This window comes from Macaca mulatta, chromosome 12 (genome assembly GCF_049350105.2).
Source record: "Macaca mulatta isolate MMU2019108-1 chromosome 12, T2T-MMU8v2.0, whole genome shotgun sequence".
NCBI lineage: Eukaryota > Metazoa > Chordata > Mammalia > Primates > Cercopithecidae > Macaca > Macaca mulatta.
Window position 1 is genome coordinate 144478626 of NC_133417.1, and position 23084 is coordinate 144501709.

Sequence of the window (23084 nt, forward strand, 5' to 3'; positions counted from 1 at the left end):
AATTGGAAGACCTGGGTCTTTAATAACCACTGAGCTGCTAGGGAAAAGGTTTGAGGGGCATTTGCTAACACAAATGCTAAAGGCCAGTACTAAAAACTACCCAGGCCATTCTTGGGCATTTTTGTCTTAGAAAATGTCAAACAGCCATGACCTCGTGATTTCTGTCTCATGTGAGGACTCTGAAGAATACGTTAGTGCTCCTATATTGTGCTTTTTTTTCTCTTGAGTTTTCTTTGGAAGAATAGTGAACGATTAAAAGAAAAACAAAGCAGTACATTATTTTAGAACATGGAAATGCAAGGTAGCAGAATGTCTGACACAGAATGTTCGCCCCACCTAGACACCAGCTGTGAAGCTCTGTATTAATTGAACAAATGCTGTCCAAGAAAGCAAAACTTCCTAATCTGTTCTGATGGTCCTCAATGTAAGATCGGTATAGAAATTCTTAAGAGGTACTATGCCTTCAGCCATCGAAGGGGAATTGGAACTTGAGGATTACTCGACACCACGTCTAGTGAACAAGGTAGTTACCATGCAGGAGGGCGCAGCTTCTGGTCCAAAACTATTCTCAACTATAAATAACAAGGGCTGGGCACAGTGGCTCACACTTGTAATCCCAGAACTTTGGGAGGCTGAGGCAGGCAGATCACTTGAGGTCAGAGTTCAAGACCAGCCTGGCCAATGTGGTGAAAGCTCGTCTCTACTAAAAATACAAAATCTAGCTGGGCGTGGTGATGCGTGCCTGTACTCCCAGCTATTCAGGAGGCTGAGGCAGGAGAACTGCTTGAACCCAGGAGGCGGAGGTTGCATTGAGCCGAGATCCTGCCACTGCACTCCAGTCTGCACTCCAGTCAATACAGTGAGACTCTATGTCTCAAAAAATAAATAAAAATAAAAATAATACATAATGGAGCCAATTCGCCTAATTGCCAAAAGTGACTCTTAAAGCGTTTCTAAATTGCTCATAATTGTACACGACACACGCATGGCCTCCAGGAAGGACGCTATATCGCAGTCAGCTTTTAAAGCTACGTGGGGGGCAGACTCCTGCGTCTGGCCTTTGAGTCATGGCTATTCATACAGGCCCTCAGGTGAATGTGACGGAGGGTAGTCGACAAACTCTCGACATTGGTTTGAACTAAGAGAATCAAATCATGCGAATTCTTTTCATATTTTTCAAATGTTGACGGAAAAAGCCCAACTCTGTAAAATAGCTGAAGAGGTTTATTTTAAGCCAAATATGAGTGACCATGGCCCAGGACGCAGCCTCAGGAAGTCTGTGCCTGAGGCGGTCCCATTACAGGTTGGCTTTATGTGTTTTAGGGAGACAGAAGTTACACAGGCAACACAGGTAAGGCATATATTGGTCTGGCCCAGAACATCCTGAAGAAGTAGGGCGAGGGTCTCACGGATCCTAGGCAGACTGAAAGGTTTTCTGACTAAAGAATTGATGTCAGCATAAAAAAAATGTTTGAGTTAAGATAAGGGGGGTTCTTGTTACATGAATGAAGCCTCCAGGAAGCAGGATTCAGAGAGAATAGATGGTAAATGTCTCTTATGGGAACTTAGAAGGTGACTTGTAGTTAAATCTCTCCTGGATCAGGAAAAAGAGAGCTGGGGATGGAATTCTCTCCAGAGTGAAAATTTCCCCCGCAAGAGGCAGTTTTCTGCAGCCACTCGAAATAGGTGGAAGGAATATATCCTGGAGCAAAATACTTCTATTTCCTGCAGGGCCTGCTCTCTGTCGCCTGCTGCTATCCCCAGAGTCAGGGCGGAACCAGGAATCGCACTGCTGTGTCTGTTTTATCAGTCGTGAGATCGCTGTTTTAATGCTAATGCTGGTCAGCTGGGCCTGAACGCCAAAAGGAGGCGGGACTAAGGCCTGTCCAAACCCCTATTCCCATCATGGCCTGAACTCATTTTTCAAGTTTCTTTGGGATCCCTTGGCCAAGAAGGGGGTCCATTCATTGGGTTGGGGGACTTAGAATTTTATTTTTGGTTTACACAAACAATTTTATTTTGACGTCTTTACATTCTACACTTCATTTTACCTCCAAAAGTTAGAGCAAGCAAGCAAAAGAAAAAAAAAAAAGCACAGCAGGCAACATGTTCAGCGGTGGACATGACAGTCCTGGCCAATCCTCGACCGTGGCTGGCGAGCAGCAGAGTCTGCGGGTCGGACGGAGCTGATTCCTCAAATACGCTTCCGCTGATCTGAGGAAAACAACCCAGGCAGTCACGGCAGGCGTCACCAGGAGGAGGCCACCACGGGCTCTCTTCTTCCTGCCACTCCTGCCCGGTCCTTCCATGGGGGCCACTCAAGGAACCACCAGAGGTTGCCATGGGTCCTTCACTGGACCCTATCCAAACCCCAGAAATGCCAACTTTATGATAAAAGCTCACAAAGGGGCACCACGCAGAAATATTACAAGCAAGGACTTTGTTACCACGGGCTCCGTGTACGAAGGCAATTAATAGCTTCCGGTGCCAATAAAGGGAGACTTTCGAAGCTTCCCCTGAGGTCACATGTGCTTGCAGATTTGTACCAGATTCCACTTTCTTCTCACCAAACTAAACAACGCAACAACCACCACAAAACACAGCCAGGAGGCAGCGTGAGCTCCAGGCACCAGCCAACCTCAAATACTTCCTGTTCTAAAACGTAAGAGCAGTATCTTGGAAATACGGCCCCTTTGGCAGTGTGGTGGTCAAAAAACACCCGCTTAGATCTGGGAACCAACGCTGAAGCCAAATGTGAATTTTGCGTTATTTTGGAGAGTTTCTCTACAGTTTCTAGTTAACCCCCTTTAAGGTTCCAGAGTTTTCTTTTAAAAATGGTGCTTTTGAAATACAGCGTGAAAAAGAGCCTCCCTAACTGACAGATACACGTTTCCCAGGACACAGGTACAGAGGGTGATGTAAGCGCCAGCCTATGCCTCGGGAAACTGTGGAAATGCTTCTCTTTAGTCCAGCGTTCCTGTCTTAACATCGGCCTCTACCTCCCCTTTAGGCCGATGGAGGGGCATGGCATTTTCTGAGGATGTCTTTCTCCCCAGTAGCACAGCCCTCAGGGCAGACATGTATCCTGCCCTATAATGTATATGCTGAGCGACCCTGGGACAGTGGCCACGGGATCCGAGGCTCTGGCTTTCCTTCTGTAGGAGCAGGAGAGGGTACAGGAGCCGGGGCACTCGGTCCCAGTGGAGAGCAGCGCTGTGAGGGCCGTAAGCCCTCAGCATGCCATCTGGGTAACAGTAAGTCCTTCATCCACACTTCCTGTTGTTAGGACGTTTTTTGTTTGCCTCCAGTTTGCTCCTGGATGCCTGAGGTAGGTACCCTCTCCGAAGCACCCCTCTCCTCCATCGAGGTTGTTGAGCAGCTGCAAGGCCTGGCTGGGAGCCAGCTCAACCTCCAGCCCTGGAACCCAATACCCACCACTTTAGTGCAAGTGACTTTTTTTCTACAATAAACACGCATTGCTTTTATAATCAGGAAGGTGGGGGGGGGGGAGCTTTAATTACAATGATTCTGAAAGGAATGACTGAGTAGTAATAGTTTTCAAGTTCGCCATAATTCAGCCCTTGGGCACAGCTGGGTTTGTAATCCTGTATGAGATTTTGCTGGTCTCTCCTGGTTGACTAATTCCATACCTTCTCCTCTGTCTTCAAACTGCAACATCTCCCCAGCCTAACTCTGAGTCAATGACTCTGCTTGCTCTCTCCATGGGAAAACACAAAGCTCTGGCAGAGAACCCGGGGTCACGAGCTCCCGCCCCCACCCCACCCTGCCACCATGTCTCCACCTGGGATCTGCCTCTGTGTCAAGTCTCCTCCAAGGGTGGCCCTTCCCCTCACCAAACAGACAACAACTGTCAGGAAGGGGGAAGAGCAAAGCCACGTCCACAACTGTGACAGTCCACTTACTTAAAACGCAAAGAAATAGGAGGCAAAGATGGAATAATACTAACAACATGTCTGTTACATCTTAGAGGCAGGCAAATGGTTATGTGTTTTCTTTTATGATAGAGCTACTTTACAATTAAAAATTTTAAAACATTTAAAAAAAGAGCAAAGTCTACAATAAAAAGTTATGAGGGAAGTTGAAGAAATCAAAGCTGATCTAAGACAAATGGCATTTTGGCTTTTTCCTCCTCCAATACAGGTGACAATATCCCAGACCCAAAAAACCAAAATCCAAAATGCCTCCAAATCCAAAACCTTTTCTCGGTGACACGCAAAGGCAATGCTCACTGGAGCATTTCTGATTTTGAATTTTTAGACTTAGGATGCTCAACCAGTAAGTATAATGCAAATATTCCAAAAAAAAAACAAAAACAAAAAAAAAAACCCAAATCCAAAACACTTTTGCTTCCAAGCATTTCAGATAAGAGATACTCAACCGGTATAGACTTTCCCAAAGCACGTGACACGCTCACCTGACATTTCTGAAATCTCAAGCTGGCACACGAACACATGGTATGAATAATGCTTTTCTGTTTGAAGTGCGGATTTATGAGGACTAAGTGTATTGAAAAAGAACCATAATCAGAAAAAGACTGTGTTGGGCATAACAGCATCCACACGAGGGAATGGTCAGGACATGGGACAGATCAACAGTGGGGAGGGCTGCCCAGGCGCCCTTCCTGCTCCGAGTACACGCTCATCTGTTCAAAGGGAACGAGCTCTCAAGGTGAATGCTGGAGTCATTCCTGATATGTGTGTGTGTGTGTGTGTGTGTGTGTGTGTATCAGTCTGTTTCCACACCGTCAAATGTCAAAATGTCAAAAGAATAGTTAAGATTAAATTCAATCATTAGGAAATGTATAACAGCAATTGGGGATTGACATAAAAATATACCTAAAAATGTTTACACTCCCATATCATAAAAATGTGGCTTTAAAGACATTTTCCTATCAATTTTCAAGTTCTCCCCTAACCTGAGATGAATATTTCTTTGTAGTATTTTTCAGTGGGTTGAAATGACCAAAACACAGTTTGAAAGAACACGCTTCACATGAGAGGCTTCTAAGGCACAGGCCACTGTGCAGGCTCAGTGACGGAGGTCACACAGGACTGCTGCACACGCATGCATCCTTTCTCTGCCCACTGTTCCTGGGCATCACTGCTACGTTATTTAAAATTACTCTGCAAACACTCCCACCATGCCCACCAGCCCGTGCACGAATATGCAATAAATGCCAGGAGACATGGCACTCTCTTTGACTCAGACCAATGGGAACCGGGTTGCGAGAGAGGTAAATGGCCAGCATCAGTTTCACGGGGCAGCCTTCCCAACATGCCACCTCTCAAGTCCGGCGGTTCACCCCAAAGGAAGAGAATGAGGGTGACAGGCTGCAGGAGAGGTCCAGGCCTTGAACAGGGATGTGAAGGCTACATCACACACATTCCTCAGTACCAGTCAACGGGACACTGAGATGACATTTATTGAGGAACTACTAAAAAGCTGACACATACGTTTCATCTTTATGAGAACTCTGTAGAGAGGCATTATCATCCCCGGCTAAGAAATGAGAAAACAAAACCGAGCTATTCAGCAACTTGCCTAAGCTCCCACGCAAACGGGCCGCAGAGGCGGGCCCAGGTGCCCTCTGTGGGAGGCGGAAGCTCCGGCCTGTCCTCACACCAGGCTGGGATCCCACAGCAGGTCTCAACAGGCAACGCGCGCTTCCCAAGCCAGAAAATTAATTTGAAGTCCACCGTTTTTGGCTCACTTGGAAGCTATGCATGTTTACCATCTTTTCCCAGCCCATCAAGCTATCAGAAAATCCTCTTAACCTCATGCCACGCCTGGTTAAACACAAGCAAGTTGTCTCAAAAATGCCCCAGCCACAGGATTGTGTTTACATGAAAACAATCCTGGCAAAGTGAACTTGAGAGAAAGTGAAAGCCAGAACTGTTGACGTAAGCCAAAAGTTTAAAATTGTGCATCTTCATCTGGTATTTAAAACTCCCCACCGCTCCCCCAGGCTCCAGTGTGCGGGGGTAAAAAATAAGCTGCTCGATCAGTAATAATGCAGAGTAAAATCAAGGTGTAAAAAACAGAAAAGAGTGCCCCGAGGACCCCCCAAGAGGCCAGGGCACCGTACCCCACAGACACGGAGAGCCTTCCCGGAGCAGGGCGAAGACACCTCCAGAACGCCGGGCTTGGAAAATGACAGAAAACGTGGCCGACCTGGAGAATTGCAAGGCAAAGAAAGAAATGTCTTCTTGGAAATGTTCGGCCTGGCTCCAAGCTGGCTTCAACTTCCTTTCAGGGGTGATGAGTGGGTCTAACTGGGGCACCAGAGGGCACAGGTGGCAGCAAAGTCTGACTGTCAAGAAAGGCACAGCTGAGCCAAGACCAGAGACCCAGGCCTTAGGACGCAGTCCCTGCAAGGCGCGGCCACACTGCCCTGCAGGATGCATGTGGAACGGAACGCTGTTTCCCTCAGGCCCACGCCTTCAGGAGGTTCGGGTTTTATTCTCGGAGAGGCCGCATGCCTGGGAAGAATGGTAACCTCACAAGGAGTTTAAACCCTGGAGGATTCTACATGGAAACAGGGGTCTTACAGACAAAGAAAAGTGGGAAAAATCTGTTTCCATGGCCTGCAGACTTGGAGTACTTTAAAATGTTACCTACGAGGCCAGGCACAGTGGCTCACACCTGTAACTCCAGCACTTTGGGAGGCCGAGGCAGGCAGATCACTTGAGGTCAGGAGTTCAAGACCAGCCTCACCAACATGGTGAAACCCCGTCTCTACTAAAAATACAAAATTAGCCAGGTGTGGTGGCGCGTGCCTGTAATCCCAGCTACTTGGGAGACTGAGGCAGGAGAATCGCTTGAACCTGGGAGGTGAAGGCTGCAGTCAGCCGAGATTACGCCACTGCACTCCAGCCTGGGCGACAGAGTGAGACTCCATCTCCAAATAAACAAATTCATAAATAAATAAATAAATATTACCTATGGAATGAAATATTTCTGATCACTACCGATACTTTTTTTGTTAAACAGCTGAGAGGTGCTTGGAAAACAGAGGATGCCACTGACTCATTTAACCAACAAAAGCTGGTGGCAATGGACAAGGCGTGGTCTGTCCATGGTCGCATGGCCAGTGGGACCCAGCCCCGCCCACTGCAAGCTCAGAGGTCTTTCCTATAGGTCCTCACGGGGATCAGGGCCAGGGCTTACACCCAGACCAAGCAGTCAGTGCCTTTGGGAAGAACACATCCTTTAGCACCAGAGAGGAAACAAAAAACAAAAAAGATCAGCGTTTCTCTACCATTCACATGTCATGGAGCCATTTCATTTCCAAAAAGGATGGCCTCGTTTACCATCAGGAAGAGCACCCAAATTCAGTGAGCCTGATAACCCACACCTCCCCCGTCGCCTTCTCCGCACTCCTCCAGTAAGGCAGAGCCTTTGAACACCTCTGGTTCAGCGCAGGGCCAGCCGGACAGGGCAGGGGTGGGCAGACTTACCCGTGCTGGGCATGTGGTTCACGCGGGCAGGATTCAGCAGCTCCACTGGCTGGTCTCGGCCAGAAAGTCCATCTGGAGAAGAGAGAAGGCATTGGCTTCAGAAACTGCGTGCATTTCAGCCAACATACTTTACGCTGGGAGTCTGCAGGGAGTAACTCCCCAAATAATGAAATGCATGTGTCCTTTCTACTTTTAAAGGGGGACACTTTCAGCTTCGTCATAGATTATTTGTATCTGCCAAAGAAAATCACAGATCCTTTGTAGAATAATCAAAATAGCCTCCTACTGAGATATGGCAAATGCCCGTTTCTGGCCTAAGAGCCCCTGGCTTAGCAATTTGGGTTTACTTCTGCTCAGCAACCACATTATACCCACTCGTGCTGATCAGAAGTCGGCTTTTCTGCAGACCACAAGCATTAAGATAATGAAAAGAGAAGAGCAGCTCTTCTTCCCAGACAGTGACAAATGGTCTGGACACTCACAGAAACATGGCACAGGGAGCACTCCAAACCCGCCGGGTGTGCGGACAGGGAAGGAGGCGAGCTGAGGCCACTCCGGCCTCAAACAGGCATGGAGAACGCTTCACCAGGTGTTCTCAAGGTACAGAGTCCTTTCTTTTAAATCCACGTTTAAACTGTATTCAGGAGCTGTTTCTGTCTATTCAGACTCACTGCAAAGATGAGACTGGAACCCACCCACCACCTAAACCTGGTGCAGGCTGGATTTAGACTGCCTGGGATTTTTCTATATTCTCCCAAGCAGAAAGGAAAGAAAACTCTGGCAAGATTTCCAGGAATCACACTTTTCTTTTAAAATTAGCTTCTGACAAGTGGTGTAAAATGCCCTGCAATCATGTGCATATCATTACAGACCTGCACGCAGAGGTCATTTTCCTTACTAAGCGAAGGAGGAGAGCACCAGTTTCGCAGGGCAGCCATGGAACTCTGTAGATACAAGTTTTAAAACAGGACAAAAACGACTAACATCGGGTCAAATGACTGCAAAAAAAAAAAAAACCCACTTTTTATCCAAAATAGATAATTCCTAGCATCGCCAACCCCTGCGTGTCTTTGGAGATGTTCAGTATCCAAGAACGGAAACAAGGGTGCCAGGAGATTAGAGGGCACACTCTTGAGATCTGAAGCCCATCCTAAGGTGGAGCTGGGAAAGTGTGAGGCCAGCATGGACCTGCAGGAGCTCAGCAGGTGAGGCTGCTCTTGGGTAATGCAGAGATCAAACGTGGGAGCCAGAAATAAAAATTAAACTTAAGACAACAACAAAAAACCATGGGTACCTCTCCAACCAACCAGCAGCTCCTCCCAAGTCTCAGCAACTCTTAAGGTTTCAAAACAGAAGTAAGACACTGGGCATATTTGGGGGCAAAACAGTTCTGCTTCCCTGGGTCAAGAGAAAGACTGGCAGGTCACAGTTACACCTTAGAAGCAGCCACCAGACCTAAGCAGTCGCTCCAAGTCTTCACATATTCCAGGGCTTTCTCAAAGAACACGGCCGCCTGGGAGATGGCCTGGATGCCATGTCTCACGAGAACCTTCACTGCAACTCAGAAGGAGACCCCAGATAGTGGTGGAAAGTACTTTTCAAGCCTTTTTTTCCTAAAAATAAATAAATGCTCATTGTAGAAAAAAATAAATTCAAAAAGGTGCTTGTACATATGTATGTGTGTATATGTATGTGTGTATGTGTGTGTATTTAACCCAAATCCCGCTATAAATACTTTCAGAAATAGCAGAAGGCCCTTTTGAAGATCTCAATGTAGCTGTAGTTTTCCAATGGGAAGGGGTCAAGAGGAGGGTGCTTGGGTGGACCACCCTGGTCAGGACTCTGTACCAGTTCCTAGGAACCAATGCCTGTCCCCAGAACCGCTTCCCCTGTAGTCAGCCCAATACCCAACCTTAGCTTCCCACTCAGCAAAAGCCCTGGAACCAGAAAGTTTGGAAACCAAGAAGGCCCCCAGTGGTGAGTAGCAGCGGTGGGGCCAGAGTCCCAGCTCACATGAAGCTCCTTCTTGAGTTTAGAAGTGAACCGCTTATCCCTGAGCCCAAAAGGCGAATCCCTCCAGCACCAAGTTCATAAATAAGGCCTAATTACAAGTTACTTTTACTACGCTGAAGCAGGAAGACACATCAGATCTCAGTGCAACCGATTCGACTTGTAAGTCACGATATGTGGTGTTCCTGTACCCACAAGCATCACTCGTGTGTATCAGATCAAGGTGCAGCTTAGTGGGTCTTGGCTCACCTACATTTCTGGGCACTGGGCTGGGCCGGGTCCCACCTATCCTTTAAGAAGACATTGATCGTGCGCTTGCACCAGCTGGCACACCAAGGAGAATGCCGCTCGATAACATCTGCGGAAACCAGACCTTGAACTTCACATGTCCTGTCCTGTACACTGACGGGTGGGGTGGTTTCTGACACCAGCCAACTGGTACCAACTGGGTGTCCAATGATCCAGTTCCACTCTGACAATAACCGCCCAGAGCTAGCACACACGCCACAGCTTAGGGGCTCAGGTCGACAAGGCTGCCCCCATTTCAGACACAAGTCCTGGGCCTCCTGGACTCCTAAAGATCAGCTATAAACCAGGAGTTCCCACAAGCCCCTCTCAGGTTCTGGAATTTGCTAGAAGGGCTCACAAAACTCAGAAAAACACTTCACCATGTTGACGGGTTTATTGTAAAAGATGCAAATAAACAGCAACACGAAGGCAGGGTCTGGAGGGGTGCTGTGTGCAGGAGCCTCTGTCTCAGTACCACTGGGGTCGCAGGTGCAGCTGAACATTCTGCCCCTCTCGTCTCTGGGTCCTGATGACCAGCCCCATTCTGAGGCTACCCAGGGGTCCTGCCCTAAGTCACTTCATTAGCATAAACCCAGAAGCCCATAAGAAGCTCCTCCGAATAACGAAAGGCTCGCCTGACACTCAGGAACCTCCGGGATCCTAAGAGCTCCCTGCTGGGAATGAGGACAAAGACCAGACAGGCTTTTTCTTCCACCACACAGAGATGCCCCTTGTTCTCACTGTGTGCCCCTGGCTGGCCTCATAACAACCTGTAAATTCAAACCCCCAACACTGCCATGTTCACATCCTCGTAGAATGACATGGAAATGCTTCAAGGGAAAGCTGTTCTGATGCGGCACTGGGTTAATAGGAAGCGACTGCCTCTCACGGAAAGAGGCAGCCATGTGGAACTATCAGAAAACAGCAGGAGTGTCTCAAGCACACAGGGGCCTTGGAGGAGGCGGCACAGACATGGCTCTCAGTGCCGGATGCTCACCCCACATGTGGAGGCCCCATGAGCCCCAGCCAGCTGGAAAAACGGTCGCAATCTCTTTAAGACAAGATCCCAGCCTGAGCCGTCCTTGGTCATCCACCTGGACAGCATGACAGATGCCGCGTCCCTCATTATGAAAGGCGGGGGCTCAGGGCAGCAGCCACGATCAAGAAGTCAAACACTAAAGGCAAACGTTTTGCCAGAGGTGGCTGGTGGAACGTGATCCTGGGGGCAGAGCAGTGGCAGTGAGAGTGCACTTTGAAGGTGCAGGGGCCACCATGCCTGGGAAAGACAGCTTTGCAATGGACCTAAACAAAGCGCGGCCAATGAGGCAAAGGACATCCGTCACCAGGGTGAAACAGACAAGCTACGGGACACGGTCAGCTGGAAGGCGGGATGGCATCCGGGACGGCATCCGTGAATGTGCACAGAATAGATTCTTAACGCTGTGTTTTTTCAGATGTCATATTCCAGAGTGAGTTAAAATGAAATTAGTGATGAGAGGTGGAATTTCCATATTTATCTGCCTCTGGGCTGAAATTTCTCAGGCTAAGGAGAAAGTGGTGCTAAGAGCCTAACATTGACAAGCTGGAAAATAATTAAGATGGGAATCAAAGTACCACTTCCTCATCACACACCTGCGGCAAGCAGGTTCCCTCTATCTGTCTCCGCTTGAGAATCTATTTTTGGAAACCCTGCTGGATGGGGACGACAGTACTGAGTGTCCTCAAACGGCATTTAATCGGCGCTGGGGCTGCAGACCAGACGCACACTGAGAGGGAGGCTGAGGAGCGTGGGTACCTCCGTGTCCTCACCAGCAGGTGATGTGCCCCAGCGCGCTCCACGCACCCACGGTCGACCGCAGTGACCACATCAGTCTTGCAAGGAGTCCTGTTCGCGCCGACTGGACCCAGCGCGAACTGAGCATTGTTTGAGACTCGGGGTCCGCCCACGGGAGGAGCAGGGCTCAGACAGACAGGGCTTTTGCTTTTCAGAACCCGCCTCGCGTCAGGCAGGTAGGTGTGTCTAACCAGAAACCTGGCCTTCCGGAGCCAAAGGAACCTCACTTTCACCCGGAGGGCCCAGGCCCCCCACTTCACGCGTGGGGAAATGGCCTCAAGGGTTGTGCAGTTTCCCAGGATCATGGAGTGGGCACCAGCCAGAACCCAGTTTGTCTCAACCAAACCAGCGGCTTGTCTAAAGCTGGACCTTGAGCAAACAGGTGCCCACCAAGACCAGCGCCCTCCTCACAACACTGCCACACAAGAAAGGAGGTGGCTTGAGCCAATAAAGACAGTATGTGAAAGCCCCACGCACAGGCTCCTGAACTGGGAGGGGAAGGGAGTGGGGAGGAAGTGTGGTTTCACCCTTGGGAACTGCCTGGGACCACCTAGTCCTGCCCAGGTTGGGGTGAAAGGGTGTCTCTTGAAGGTTTCACTTGCCTTTTCCAGATGACCAATGGCACTAACCATCTTCTTACATGTTTATTGGCTTTTTCATTGGCTATTTTGGATTCATGTCTTTTTGACCCATTTTTTCCCCCGGTTGGGTTGTCTTTTTCTTACTGATTCAGAGGAATTCTTTACAAATTCTGAACATTAGTCCTCTGTCAATTAAATGCTGCAGATATCTTCTCAAAGGTCCTATGTCTCAATCGTTCAAAGCTTCTGCTTTTATGTCAGGTTCAAGAAACTCTTCTCTTCCTGGAGGCTGCAGAGATATTTTAACATATTTTTACCCTGAAACTTTGCACTGTTCCCTTTTATATGTAAGTCTCTCATTTACTAGCACCGATGTTTGTGTATGCTATGGGACGGGGGTTTGGGTTACGGTTTCCTATGAGAACAGCCAAATGTCCCCTCAGTGGTACTAAGAGATCTTATCCTTCACCACGGATCGGCAACATTAGTTCCCTTATAAGCCAAATCTCAATCCTATTGGCCTACTTGTTTATAGTTTTGCCAATAATCATACTGTCTTAACCACCATAACTGTACAATAATTCTTAATACTGGCAAGGCAAAAAACCCCACTTTTTTCTTTCAGACCATCTGGGGGAAAACTGGCCCTTTACTCTGCCACATAAATTTTAAAATTAACTTGTCAAGTTCCACAGAAAGAAAGAAAGACAAGACAAGAAAGAAGGCAGGGGAGGGGAGGGGAGAGGAGGGGAGGGGAGGGGAGAGGAGGGGAGGGGAGGGGAGGGGAGGGGAGGGGAGAGGAGGGGAGGGGAGGGGAGAGGAGGGGAGGGGAAAGGAGGGGAGGGGAGGGGAGGGGAGGGGAGGGGAGGGGAGGGGAGGGGAGGGGAAGGGAGGGGAGGGGAGGGGAGGGGAGGGAAAGGAAAGGGAAGGGAAGGGAAAGAAAGGAAAGGAAAGGAAAGGGAGAGAAAGAGAGAGGAAGAGAGAGGAAGAGAGAAGAAGGGGGAAAGGGAGGGATGGAGGGAGGCAGATGAACAGTGCCTAGGATTGCACTGCATCTATCATTTGGGGAGAAGATAATCTTTATAGTATTGCATCTTCCCATCCATGAACATGGGCTATTACCTCATTTCATTTCTCTCAGAAATGTTTCAGAATTGTCAGTGTTGCAGTCTTGAACATCTTTAGATTTATTACTAGGTATTTAATATTTGGTTTCCATTTCAATTTCTGCTTGATCACATATGGAAATACAATTAATTTTTACATATTGGTTATGTATTGTAGACTATTCATTCCAATCATTTTTTCTGTAGTTATTGTGTATTTTCTACATACAGAATCATGTCACGTATAAATAACGACAGTTGATTCCACCTTTCAGACCTCACGCCTTTTCTTCTTCTTTATTCTGCTGACTCAGTCCCACAGTATAGTAACTGAAGAGAAATGGTGATAAAAAGACAGCTTGGTCCTGTTTCTGATCTTAGGAAGGATGTTTCCAATGATTTACTGGAAAGCGTATTGCTTGCTGCAGGTGTCCAACAGGTAACTATCAGATTAAGGAAGTTCCCATCTACTCCTAGATTGCCAAGACATATTTTTAAATCATATATGTTTGCTTAACTGTATTAAACTTTTCTGCATCAATTCAGCTTATTAAACAATTTCCCCATCCATCTGATAACATGGTGAAATTCTTTTTCTCACGTCAAACTAACTTTGCATTCCTGTGACAAACTAGCGTGGTCAGGCCCAGGGAGTTTTTGGGAAAAGGAAAGCAGCAAGAGCTCCACACACGTGGGGACCTGAGGTATACCTCAACTCTTTCCCACGTTTGATTCTGAAGACTCGGAGACCTCAGTCCTACATTTCAGCCTTAGCACCTCACTTCAATATTTTGTTATGAGCATAAAAGGAGAATTGGATAAATTGACATTCTAAAGTGTGTTTGGTGGGGGGTTGCCGACATAGATGAAAACACCGAAACCGCTGTGACCCAGGAGTAGCATAGGTCACGCCTCACTGTGCGCGCCTCACTGTGCTAACAGAGCTGTTTTTCAGACACGGGAATGGAAGCTTAGGGCTACTGAGTAACAGTAACGACTCAGTCTTCATTAGAGCCAATCTCCCCATCCTTTCATATTTTTCAAACAAAGGTTTTGTTTTAGAACAGCTATGAGCTTATAGAAAAATTAAAGCTAGTAGACTTACCCTTTACTCTGCACCCTCCATGCCCTATCACTAACCTCTTCCATTAGGATGCTGTGCTTAGGTGTCATTAAAGGAAAAGCCCAGACTTGATTCAGATTTCATGTTTTTCCCTGGTATCCCTTCTCTGTCCCAGCGCCCACCCAGGGTCCTGCCTTTCTTGGCTGCGACAGTATCTCAGACCTTTCTTGTTTCTGACGACCTTGACAGCTTTGAGCAATCCTGCTTGGGTATTTTACAGAATGTGCCTCAACTGGGGTTTGTCCCAGGGCCTCACTGGGACTCCAGGGACTGAACTGCGTGAACACCTAGCAAGGGCTGACGTCAGACCAGAGAAGCCCCGATACCTTCAAACCGAACTTCAAGGGGAACGGCAGAGTTTCCATGGTTTAAGGAAAGAGCTTAGCCTTAAAGCAAAGACAAAAGAAACCACTTGGTTCTCGTGTCTGGGGCAAAAGGACTTGTCTTTTGCCTGAATAAAGAGGGACGGAAAACTCCTTCTGCTGGGAGGATCGGCCATGAGGAAAACAGCCTCCTGGCCTGCACCGAACTGGTAGGTGTCTGTGAGAAAGCCCCGCTTGTGGGCTCACGTGGCCCACCAAGACCTGCACCTCCCGGAGGGCGTGGTGCGGTGCACACTCACATACAAATCTCCCCTCCACACGGCGTATCAGTCAGTGTGGAATGAAGTGGATATCTATCTGGGCTTGGGGCCATAATGCCATCCCCTCGGGCCTCTAACCTGGGTGACCAGTGGTAGTATTTTACTGGCACTTTGATGCCTTTGTTCAATTAAATTATAAAAGGGAGTTCAGTGGGCTGAAATGTCATGGCTTGGTGACAAAGTGATCTACAAGGTCAGCCAAATACTCAAATTCCCCCTAGGTCCTTCCCCTGACCTGAACCCCCAGAGGGATCTCCATCTGCCACCCCAAGCAGGACCTGCACCTGCGCTAGCCTCCTCCCGGCTCAGCCTCCTGCTTTGCTGAGTGACCCCAGCAGCCCCCAGCCCTGCCATCAGCCCATCGTCCCTCCACTGTGTGGCCCACACCCTGGCACTACCCCTGGACCTGGTGGATACTAGGCATAGGCTTGGTGCTCCATAAACTCATGCCCGCCCAACCAGCCCTCCCTGGGAGCCCTGCTCATAGCCTCGAGCATCCCAGGCCACTAGATTCTGCTTTTCCCCACTGCGCAGGTTACTGAAAATTACCAAAGTTCCGTAACAGTGCTTGCATCTGCCCATTAATAGAAATTAAACTTTAATGAGTAAGTGTTGTGAATTCCTCAGGCATGTCCAACATAGTTTATGCATATTTATTAGAGAAAATGAAAATGGAAAAAGATTCTTTCCTTAAGCAGTATTTTTCCTTCAGGGTAATCAGGCAGTCTTTTAAAATGTCAAGGATAACCTAAGAAGTATTCTTGTTGTCTCTCCACTAAGAATCAAAACTAGCTGTAGCTGCCGGCTTACAGGAAATGTGGGTTTGGCAGAACCTGCTAAAGGACCCTGGATTGGCTATGATCAGTCAAGTCTTGAAACAGAAAATCCCAGGACAAAGGACTCAGTGAGGCGGACAGGGGGTGGGGGAAGATTTCAGATATGCCCACCAGTCCCGATGTTTTGGTCTGGATTTGAGCAACTGGCTGTAAAAAGACAGTTTTTAAGACAACCAATAAAAATTAAACATCGCTTGGGTATAAGATGATATTTAGGAATCATGATTCATTCTGTTGAGTGTGATAATGGGGTTGGATCTGTTAGAAATACACATTCAAGTATATAAGCGATGGTGCTATGGCCTCTGAGATCAGTTTTAAATTCTCCAGAAATTAACAGTGTGGTAGATGAAGGGGTCATGATGGACAGCCTCAGGGACTTCCTAGGGGGAGGTGGCTGTGGGCATTCACTCTATGCACTGGTCTCTTTCCTTTCATATGTGTTTGAAACTTTTCGTAACAATTTTTCAAGAGATGCCAGGAATAAAGACAAGCCTGTCCCCACCTTCATTCAACATGGTTGGTCTTCGCCGAGCGTCTGCTAGGTCATCTACCTAACCTGTTCCTTCATCAATATTCCGACAGTCTTCAGTTCATCCCCAGTCCCTGAGTTCAAGCAGGCACACACGCCTGGTTCACAGCTCAGCGAGCAGGCCCTGAACGCCTGGGAACGTGAGAGTGGGCAACGCAGAGGCCTGGCCCCAGCCCAGCAGAACCAGGGACCCACACTGGCCGCCTGCGTCCAGCCCCGCTATGGGGTCTGCCTGGTGCCAGCACATGCCCAGACACGGGCCAGAGGAAACTGCAGGGGGCACCCAGCTGCTCTCACGTGCCAGGCAAGGCTTGCTAACACCTGCAGCTTAGTCGGGTGATGGGGACAAAAGGTGCAAACTGAGCCCGCTGGACACGCAGACTCAGCAGGCAGACGGAGCCTGGTGGGGAGGCGAACGTGGGCAGGAGTGAGCCACGGAGAAAAGGGAACAGCAGGTTACTCGGGGATTTTCCCAGGGAAAATGTGGCAGTGGAAAAACGCCGCCCTGCCACCCGCCGCTGTTTGAGATACGATCCACGTACCCAGGAAGCGTGGCAGCCGGAGAAGCACGGGGGCGTCACGGGCTACAGGGCGCAAGGAGTGGTGTCAGGAATCAGTGTGGAAAAGGGGCTGCCCGGGGGCTGAATGGGGCTGTCCTGTCCCCGCAGGTCCTGGCACCGAGTACAGAGCCAGGTGTGTGGGCAGGGTCCGGCCAGGCACTGGCTGAGCGGGTGATGGCCACGGCGCCGGGAGGAGTGAAAACAAGCTTCTGCTGCTGCTCCGCAAGGCCCTGCTCTGTGCTATACGGGCCGGAGAACAGCGTTTCCTGGAGGGAGTGTCTCAGGGTCTCTCCCAGACAGTTCTGCAGGGCCTGGCGTGGCCATGCTGCTTCCTCCCTAAGTAAGACAACACGGAGAGACAGCTCTCAGCTGTCCCTACCTAAAAAGTGGCACTGGCCAGCTCGAGTGTTCATAAGCGGTTTAGCAAATCAGGAGAAAATGTCCTTGCCTGCCTCAGAAAACAGCACCGTCTCTGCTCCTGAGAGGATACCCACTGCCCAGTGGTGAGGGCACACGTGGGCGAGTCACTGCACAGCTGCTCTGTACAGCACTGGGAGCCTGCAAGGAGGATCACCTGGCATGCACCCTGTGCAGGTTCCCCAGAGCCGCCTGGCATCTGCTAGGTGATCCACAGCCAGTGGGAGGAGCCACACACAACAGACGTTAAATAGGAACACTGCAAAACACACAAACGGCATCTCCACGGCTAATGTAGGATGGTTTTCTGGATAGGTTCCCTTCAATTAAGCCAATGATGAAAGGTGATGCAGCTATCGGCAATGGCTGGAGACTAGCTCTGCGGTCTGCTCGTGGATAACCGTGCTCCCTCGCGGCTGGGCCGCTCGCACGGCCGGGCAAACCGAAATGCCCACTTTTTCATGCTGTACCCACTGCTTCTGTTTCCCCGCAGGCATCCTACTTTCTAAACTAACACCTCTTCACTCCCAAGAAGTCTAACAAATATCATACAATTCCTGAATCTACCCTCCACCTGGACGTAGACCCTGTGTGGAAGGCGGTCCTGCAGGGTTTGGGGTGGAATATCTCCCCTGTCGAGTGGAGACAAGGCTGACATGAGGAGTGAATAAATGAACGCAGATAAAGAAGGAGGCACACAGTGCGTGCGGGGCGAGAGACTCCCGAATAAATGAACGCAGATAAAGAAGGAGGCACACAGTGCGTGCGGGGCGAGAGACTCCCTTTGCTCCTCCCGCTTCACCTTCGCTTCAGTGCCGCAGCCAGGGCCTGGGCCCTCCACGCCATGGCATCTGAGCCGAACAAGCTGCTCACCAAACGTGACCCAGCAACGAAAACCACTTACAGACGAACCATTCTCCCAGAATATTTTCCACACTGCTGAACATCACAAACTCACTAAAGGTGCTTGTGGTTAGGTGGCAGGAAGCTGGAAAATAGGTGCATGTTAATAAGTAGCTCACGAAAAATGAGTCACTAATTCAGAACAATAAACCCAAAGTGGCCATTTGCGGAAAGTCTAGGCAGGCACATTAACTGCGTGGCTGGGAGCATCAAAGCAGGGATCCGTCCCTGGAGCGAGGCGGAAAACGGAGGGCGTGGACCACACACTCTCCTCCTCTCCACCAAACCAGACTTGCAAGCACTGCTCATTCTCTGTGCAGAAAATGGATCCTGTGACGCCAACTTTAAAGCAGCATTTCAGAAGTGACCAATCTGTGGTCAGTGGCCAGTGAGATGGGGAGAGAGTGAGGCTGGGGCTCCCCCAGCGCCCACAAGACTCGGTGATGTTCTGTGCAAGTCAGGCTGACCCCACCAGCAGCTGCCCAAGTGACAGGCCGGTGGCCTCACCCAGCAAAAGTCTGTTCCAAGGGCTCTTCAGCCAGCAGGCCCCTTGGGTTGAAAGACTTACTCCTCTAGCACTTTTTTTTTTTTAAGACGGAATTCTTGTTCTTTCACCCAGGCTGGAGTGCAGTGGCACGATCTCGGCTCACTGCAACCTCCACCTCCCGGGTTCAAGCAGTTCTCCTGCCTCAGCCTCCCGAGTAGCTGGGACCACAGGCACCCGCCACCACGCCTGGCTAATTTTTCTGTATTTTCAGCAGAGACGGGGTTTTACCGTGTTAGCCAGGATGGTCTCAATCTCCTGACCTCGTGATCCACCCACCTCGGCCTCCCAAAGTGCTGGGATTACAGGAGTGAGCCACTGCGCCTGGCCACCTCTAGCACTTTTTTAGGACAATCTTTGCCTCAATTCACTGAAAATGTATTTCATTTTCTATACTATTGTTCTTGCTGTATCTTGCTAGAACTAAACATAACATCCTGCTTACATTCTAAATGAGAAACGATAACAGCTAAATAACTCCTTGTGGGAGCGGAGGATGGTCAGGCACCTGTCTCCGGGTTTCATTCACAGAAGTGGTACTCATGGTTCTCACCAGGGAAATAACTGGCACAGATACCATTACGGTCCGCATTTTAAAGAAGCCAGGGAGATAATAAAGGCCATCCTGATCAAGGTTGGGACCAACTTTCAAAAGCAGACTGACTCCCACTCTGCTGATCTGCCTCTCCACACGGACTCATTCAAGCCTCAAGGTCAACGTCCCATCACTGGCTCATTCATTCCAGTTTTCCTGAACTAGCTATTAAGTGGCCGTCACAATTCTGGGGACACAGCGTTGTAAGTCCCTGCACCCCAGGATTCCACTAGAGAAGAGGGGATGACACGTAAATCAACAGACCGTGTGGGATCACGTGCTGGAAAAGAGGGCCCCGTGAGGTGGTGGCGTTTAAGACACCTGAAGGAGGTGTGGGGTCAACGATCCCAAGGATGTGCACATGAGGTGGAGCAAAGAGCAAGGGCAAGGCCTGAGAGGGGAACAAGCCTGGGGGGTTCCCATGGGGCAGGCAGAGGAGACACAGCCTCAGGTCCGAAGGCTTCAGTGAGGACCTTCCATTCCGACTCCAGCCACCCTGCAGAGTGTCACCCAGGGCGGGGAGGGGCTGCGGAAGGCCGGGGAGGCGGAGGGGGAGCTGGGAGAAATGGGGAATGGGATCCATCAGGACTCTGCGATGGACTCGGCATGGGTGTGCCGCACTCACCCAGGTGGGAAAGACAGACAGGCTGGCGTGGGGAGAAGCGAGCTGGAAATCCAAAATGTAGATTTGATGGAACCTGCTGATTTTAAGAGAGCCACTCACCGTTTTGAAGAGCAAACAGTACATCTAAACCCCTTTTGAGTCATTACTTTGTGACTTTCTCAGGAAAAAAAAAAAAATCCAAAATGTACCGATTTTGTGTCAATGGTTCAAAATTCAAGTTCTCCATATTCGACAACATGTATTTCAGCAGCATCCTTTACTCTACCTGAAATCTCACTATCCAAACACCACCCCATCCTGGGAGGGGCTCTAGTCTTCTCAAATATTTATTCATTCCTTTAGCTGAGCTACTAAAGAAAAAAAAATAAGGAGCTGAATATTAAGTGACACACACCGCACTCAAAACTCTTGTGTCAGGGAAGAATGTGCACAAAACATACACAAGCAGTGAAGACGCGTTTAAGGTGTCAGCTGGCTGCTCCACACTGGTTCTGCCGTCTCTCACCCGGCGACAGCTGTGCTCCTTCCTGCTGCGGCGCGTCATCCACGGGGACGCTCTGCTTTGGGGCCTCCGGCCTCTGGAAGGAGGCCGTGCACTGCTGCCCAGTGGAGCATCTTCCGTGACGGCCACCGCAGCCTCTCCCGTCGGAAGTGCAGGGAACACCCCGCTCCGTGTCTCCTCTGATGATGCGCGGATGTCCTCTGGTTCAATAAAGCACCTGCTTTTATTCCATGTCTCTGACAAGCACTAAAAGGAGACAGGTGTGGTCCAGACATCACGTTAGGTGCTGAGAACCCGGGTGGTGAAGACACAGAGTTGGCCCCCAGGGGTCCAAGAGGAGCGGTCCAGGTGATAATATCATTGTGTCTTCAGTACCCGGTCTCCAACCCTGCAGGTGGCTCCCCAGAGACCCGGGGCCACCTCGCCAGAACCAGTGGGGAAGAACAAGGAATTGCAGGCTGGGAAAATGTGATGCGAGACTCGGCTAGTCCGGGGCCCCGCATGGCCCAGCTCCAGGCAGTCGGCTCCACATGCTTCCTGCCACTGGGGCTGCCACTGGCTCGAGCCTCCAGCAGCTCGTCTTGGAGCAGACATAGCGGGTACAAAAAATCAAGCACTGGCTCATACTGCAGGCCACTCTCTGGAAGCATCCAGAAGCTGCTATGGGTTCAGCATGCACTGGCAGTGGTGACACAGACATCGGGCCTCCTTTAGAGGAACGTCTTGGCCTCTCCAAGGAGAAGGGGCCAGAAGAGGCACTGCCTCCCTAGGACCTGAACAGAAAGGATGATTTTCAGTGGCCTGACTGTGGACGGCCGTGTCCCAGCAGAAGCCCACTGCCAGAGGCCACAGCAAAGGGGGACGACAGTGGACTGGCTCATGGACCTCCCCAGCAGAAGAGCTGCTGGAGATGGGACTTGGGGCGGGTTTCCCTCACCCTCGGTGGGATCCTCCCCTCTGCAGACACGGAGAACCTGCCCACGTGTGTTCACATGCCCCCGCCACACACCTAGTTCACCTCGAGACCTGCATCAACTTACAGGTGCAGCCAGCACATCTGGAAAGAGACTCGTCAGCTGGCACCCAGCCCTGTGGGCGCCGTCAGCTCCCTTAGACAATGACATGGGGTGGAAAGGGCCTTTCCACATGAGTGGTTTCCATGTCCTCAGTTTTAAAAGATTTCAAGAAGTTTTATTCTCCTTAATTTTGGTACTACCTAATAATATACAGCACGTAGTTTTATTTTAATATCTATTTCCTAAATGTTTTCAAACACAATTTTATTTCTGAAAAGTGAAGGTGGGGGAGACACACAAATGCCACAGCACTAGCGTTGCAGGTGATATGGGTAAAGATTCCATTCCCAGCCAGGTGCAGTGGCTCACGCCTGTAATCCCAACACTTTGGGAAGAATGAGGTGGGAATATTGCTTGAGGTCAGGATTCAAGACCAGCCTCAGTAACGTAATGAGACCCTGTCCCTACCAACAACATAAGAAAATCAGCCGGGTATGGTGGCGCGACTGTAGCCCCCCAGCTATTCGGGAGGCTGAGGAATGAGGATCTCTTGAGCAAGATCACACCACTGCACTACAGCCTGGGTGACAGAGCAAGAACTGCCTCCAAAAATAAAAATAAAAAATAAAAACAAAAATAAAAAGATTTCCATTCTCCAGGCACTGACCCCGGCTGTAACCACACAGTGCCTGCAGTCCTAGCTCCTGCTGGAGATGCTGCAATCTACTTCGGTGTGTTCTAGGACATGCTCTCCCACTGCGCAAGGCTCATTATTGAACGGTATAAATGTACATTCAAGATAATCACATCATTATTATTTAATTCAATAGTACTCTAGCACACCCCTCCCTCCAACAAAACCAGCTTTTCTGGATCCTCGAAGAAGCAGGTGTACCATCTGCAGAAATCACTATTACATTTCTGTTATGCCCAGTATGAACACACTCTGCACATCACAACTTCCCCTATACCAAGACTGACTTAATCTTATCATCATTCCCTTTCACACAACAGAAACTCCAGTTTCTAAATATACAGTGATTTCTTTGTATTGCCTTCTATTTTAATCTTCTAAAAATAGAGCTACCACCAGGAGAAGCAACTTGCTGTTGGATGTTCACTGTGCTAATGTCACCGACAGGATGTGGATTTCTGCCCCTTCCAGACTTTCCAGCTTGTGGTTTCCACATGACGTTTGTCATGGTGGCTCCAGGATTCTGGCCAGGAGTGTGGGAGCAGGATTGCCTGGCATCACAGCCGGGATCCACTGCCCGGAGCCTGTGGCGCCCCATGAGCCAGCCGACCAGTGTGGGCCTCACTGTCTACAGCCATCAAATGGGTGACAGGACTGAGAGGACTGGACTAAGCACCCATAAATGCACCCACAAGCCGCAGTGCCACAGACATAGCCTATGCCACAGACATAGCCTATGCCACAGACATGGCCCACCCTGCCACAGACAGGGCCCACCCTGCCACGGACACAGCCCA

The 23084-nt window shown here is 49.6% G+C and overlaps 1 protein-coding gene across 29 annotated transcripts in view; it reads right to left on the reverse strand.

Moving 5' to 3' along the window:
- Positions 1-23084, reverse strand: part of HDAC4 (histone deacetylase 4) — a 352953-nt gene that overhangs the window by 182382 nt on the left and 147487 nt on the right. For all 29 annotated transcript variants that reach the window (XM_028831302.2, XM_028831301.2, XM_077956679.1 and 26 more), the window contains one exon: positions 7479-7550. In XM_028831302.2, the coding sequence (XP_028687135.1) occupies positions 7479-7550 (72 nt within the window). The remainder of the gene's footprint in view (positions 1-7478; positions 7551-23084) is intronic.